Source organism: Limulus polyphemus, unplaced genomic scaffold, assembly GCF_000517525.1.
Source record: "Limulus polyphemus unplaced genomic scaffold, Limulus_polyphemus-2.1.2 Scaffold1790, whole genome shotgun sequence".
Lineage (NCBI taxonomy): Eukaryota > Metazoa > Arthropoda > Merostomata > Xiphosura > Limulidae > Limulus > Limulus polyphemus.
Window position 1 is genome coordinate 16,429 of NW_013667400.1, and position 3,591 is coordinate 20,019.

Below are 3,591 nucleotides of genomic sequence, written 5' to 3' on the forward strand. Positions count from 1 at the left end.
AGATAGCCCTCATGTAGCTTTGCGCGAAATTAAAAAAACAAACAAAGAAAAACAAACTTTTAACCATTTATCTGGAGGATTTGACTTTTTTTTCATTCTTAAAACTGAGACATTATTACTCTAAAATACAGTAATGTATGAAAGTTTTAAATTTTGTATTTAATCTTTCTAAGTTTTAATATACGTAATCATTGAGCTTTGTGTTATATGAATCTAGATAAAATTTACCAGCATTTAACTTGTAATGATACTAAATTGTAATTTTCTTTTGTGTTTTGCAGTTACAAAAGCCAGTGGGAAGAACTACACAGAACCAGTGAAGAAAATGCTGAAGCTGCTGAAGTAGGAATTTTTATTATTCAGCATTTAACATAAAACAGTAGCCAGTAAAGATTAGTTATATTTTCAGGTTAATAACATATTAAAATAATTCCAAAGATTTAAAAGTTTTGAAAAATGTTCTAATAGAACACTAATTTTATTTTATAAGCCATGTTGCATTTTTCAAAACTTCATCAGGTTTGTTACACTGAACAATTATTGAATGGTTAGGAGGGCAACAAATGATCTGTTCTCAAAAATCAACAACCAGTAACTATTTTGTTCTACCCCCCTTCAGTTTTCAGTTTACTAAAATCTGTTTAATTAGCACTGTCACATAGTATATTTAACCTACATCCATGAGCTTATGTGTAAATTTACCTAGGATATTGGTGAGATTTCTGACATTGTGTGTAAATTTGGCCAAAATGAATCAACATCTTTTCACTGTGTTGCAAAATATTATTGCCTGCAAAGTTCTGCTACAACATTAGGCATGCATGTTAACATCCTTGATAACCAGGCAATATTGATGTGATTTGTTGACTAATTTTTCAACACAATATTTAAAATCTTTCATATCATGTGTTGTGCTCTTGGCCAATCACAGCAAATAATTCATACTAAATGGTAGAATTATAATTTTTGGCCCATTTCAAATAATGCATCATATATTTTTCTTTTATTGAAAACAAGACATAAATTGTCTTCCAAAATCAATAGTTTTAAGGATATGGTGTACAGCTAAATGCATATGACTGGTTTTTACTAATATCCTCTAGACAAGTTCTAATTTTCAATAGAATCATTACCAGAGTTTTATTTCATTCTCTTGAAATCCCTGACATAAAGAGATGGTTGGCCTTGTCTGTGAATATGAAACTGTGTGTCAATAAACTATATGGGGCTCTCGTTATAAATTAATAACCTAACAAAATAGTCCATTTTTTTGCTTAATACTGTTACTATATAGGCAGCTATGTGTTGTAAAAAAGAATGGTTTCTACTCTGTATGAAATAGGAAACTTTTTATCAGAGGTGAATATTTTTACATTTCAACTAAAATAAGAAAGAGCATTTGCCACATGACAAAGAGAAAATTGTCCTTGCTGAAACTGCTTAGGTGATGAGTCACAAAAGTGACTATAGGCTTTTTTACTTCTCAGTTTAGTGTTTTGAAAAGATTCTGTGGCTTAGTTCTTTCCCTTCAGCTTGGTTAAGGATTGAAGTTTATTACCCCATAACTATTATAGAGATGTGTAATCTGAGGATTGTAAATGGATTTGAAAGTGTATAAAATATTAATATAGACCAGTCAATTTCGGTCTACATGTATGAAAACTCACAAGAGAAATCAAGAACCTATTTTATAGTAAGACAAGTTTTACACACACAAAAAAAACTGTTAACATTAATGATGACAAAACCATCTTAAATGTTTTTCATAATATTGTTTTACAAATATTTAAGAAGATATTCAGAAAATCAATGCACATAAACTGCTTTAAAAGTTATAATAAAGGTAATGAAGTCTTAATTGCTTAAAACTTGAAATAAAATCTCCAGTAGGGATAATAAAATTTATATTTTCGAGAGTTATTATTCTATAAATAATTTTTACTCTTTTGCCCCCAACTATTTTCTGAAACCTGGTATTGCACAATTAGAGCCATAGTAATGACACAACTAGGAGTTTAATGCATACTTTTTAAAAATTGAATTGCAGTTTGTTTGAATATGTTATAAACTATATGGTAATCATTGGATAAAGCCAGAAAGTTTTAATAAATGTTTATAAAGCTTTGGTAGTGGGGGGTCCATTTTGTGGAATTTCTCAATCTGTTTTACAATATTCTTTTATTTGTAATGATCACTGTGCATACCATCATTTCTCAAATGGCAATTAGAGGATTTAAAGATATATTTGAATATTAAATATGACTATTAAAATAGATAAGTTTTATAATTTTTTATTAAATACTTTGTTGTTAGTTTAAGCCTTTAGATTAACAGAGAAATTAAGTAATAATAAGCAGTATAACACACACAGTTAATGATTATCTTACGTTTTGTACTTGTGACATTTTGAATGGGTATTGATTATCTGGCATTATTACTTTCTAGATAAGGATGAGAAATTTGAATTATTAGCAGATAGAAATATAAAGTACTTCCATTCCCTGCTGTGAATATACTTCTGCTAGTCTGTGTTAGGGATGGAACAAATAGAAGTTTTGGTTGGATGTGAGATATCTGCCTCCTGATATCCAATTGGATCAGATAATAGATGTGGCAATATGTATTGAAAATGTGTCCCACTTATGAGATAACACTTGATTATAGTATAGTTTTAACTCTCTCAACACACGCTCAGTCAATTTGACCGACCACATGACCTCTTTGTACTCGTTTAAAGTCTTTATAGATTTAATACTTCTAACTTTCAATATAGTGTATATATCTTCAAAAAATTTGGCAGTCTTTCAGTTAATATTATAAGTCTTTCACATATCAAAAAGCATATTTTTTAGTGAAGTATTTTTAATAAAATGAAATAAAGATTTGTCCATGAATATATTGAGTATTTGTTTTGAATTGTTCGTGTGCAAAGTAGTTTTCATGTTAAAATTAAAAATACTTTTCTTCATTTCAAAAACCTCAAATTTCCTTTGTGTAATCCCTAAAACCTCCTAAATGCATTTTACATGGGTTTTTTCATTAAAACGTTATAGTTTATCTGTTATTTTCTTTACCCTATATCAAAACGGGATCAGTCAAGTCGACCGACCTCGTAACCACCACAAAAATAATTAAAATAAACCTAAATTAACCTTTTTTTTTCTAGAATGACTTCAAATTGTAACATGAAACTACATTTGTTTATCCCAAGTAGATCTAAGTTTGTAACATTATACATCTATTTACAATTAAATTTTATTGTTTTATTGCCCTTTGAACAGTATCTAACTACTTTCCGTGCCATAAAAAGTTGTAAATCAATCAGAGAACTTGCAGGTCACTTTGCACTATCAAATTACATTACCCACAAGCTGCTCGCATGCATGCCTCATGAATTATGAACCATTTTAATTATATTATTATTATTACTTATTTTACCTAATCTAGTCTTAAATAACTTAAAAAGATCCATATTTTTAGATTTTAGTTAGTCTTATAATAATGAATAAAGAATAAATATGAAAAACAAGAAATATAATACTTAACTAATCTTCTTTTTCGTGCTGTCAGGTTTTTGTGGAGAGTTAACCC

At 28.6% G+C, this 3,591-nt stretch overlaps 1 protein-coding gene across 3 annotated transcripts in view; it reads left to right on the forward strand.

Moving 5' to 3' along the window:
- Positions 1–3,591, forward strand: part of LOC106464943 (dysbindin-like) — a 23,981-nt gene that overhangs the window by 11,700 nt on the left and 8,690 nt on the right. For all 3 annotated transcript variants that reach the window (XM_013925116.2, XM_022392757.1, XM_022392758.1), the window contains exon 4: positions 282–342. In XM_013925116.2, the coding sequence (XP_013780570.1) occupies positions 282–342 (61 nt within the window). The remainder of the gene's footprint in view (positions 1–281; positions 343–3,591) is intronic.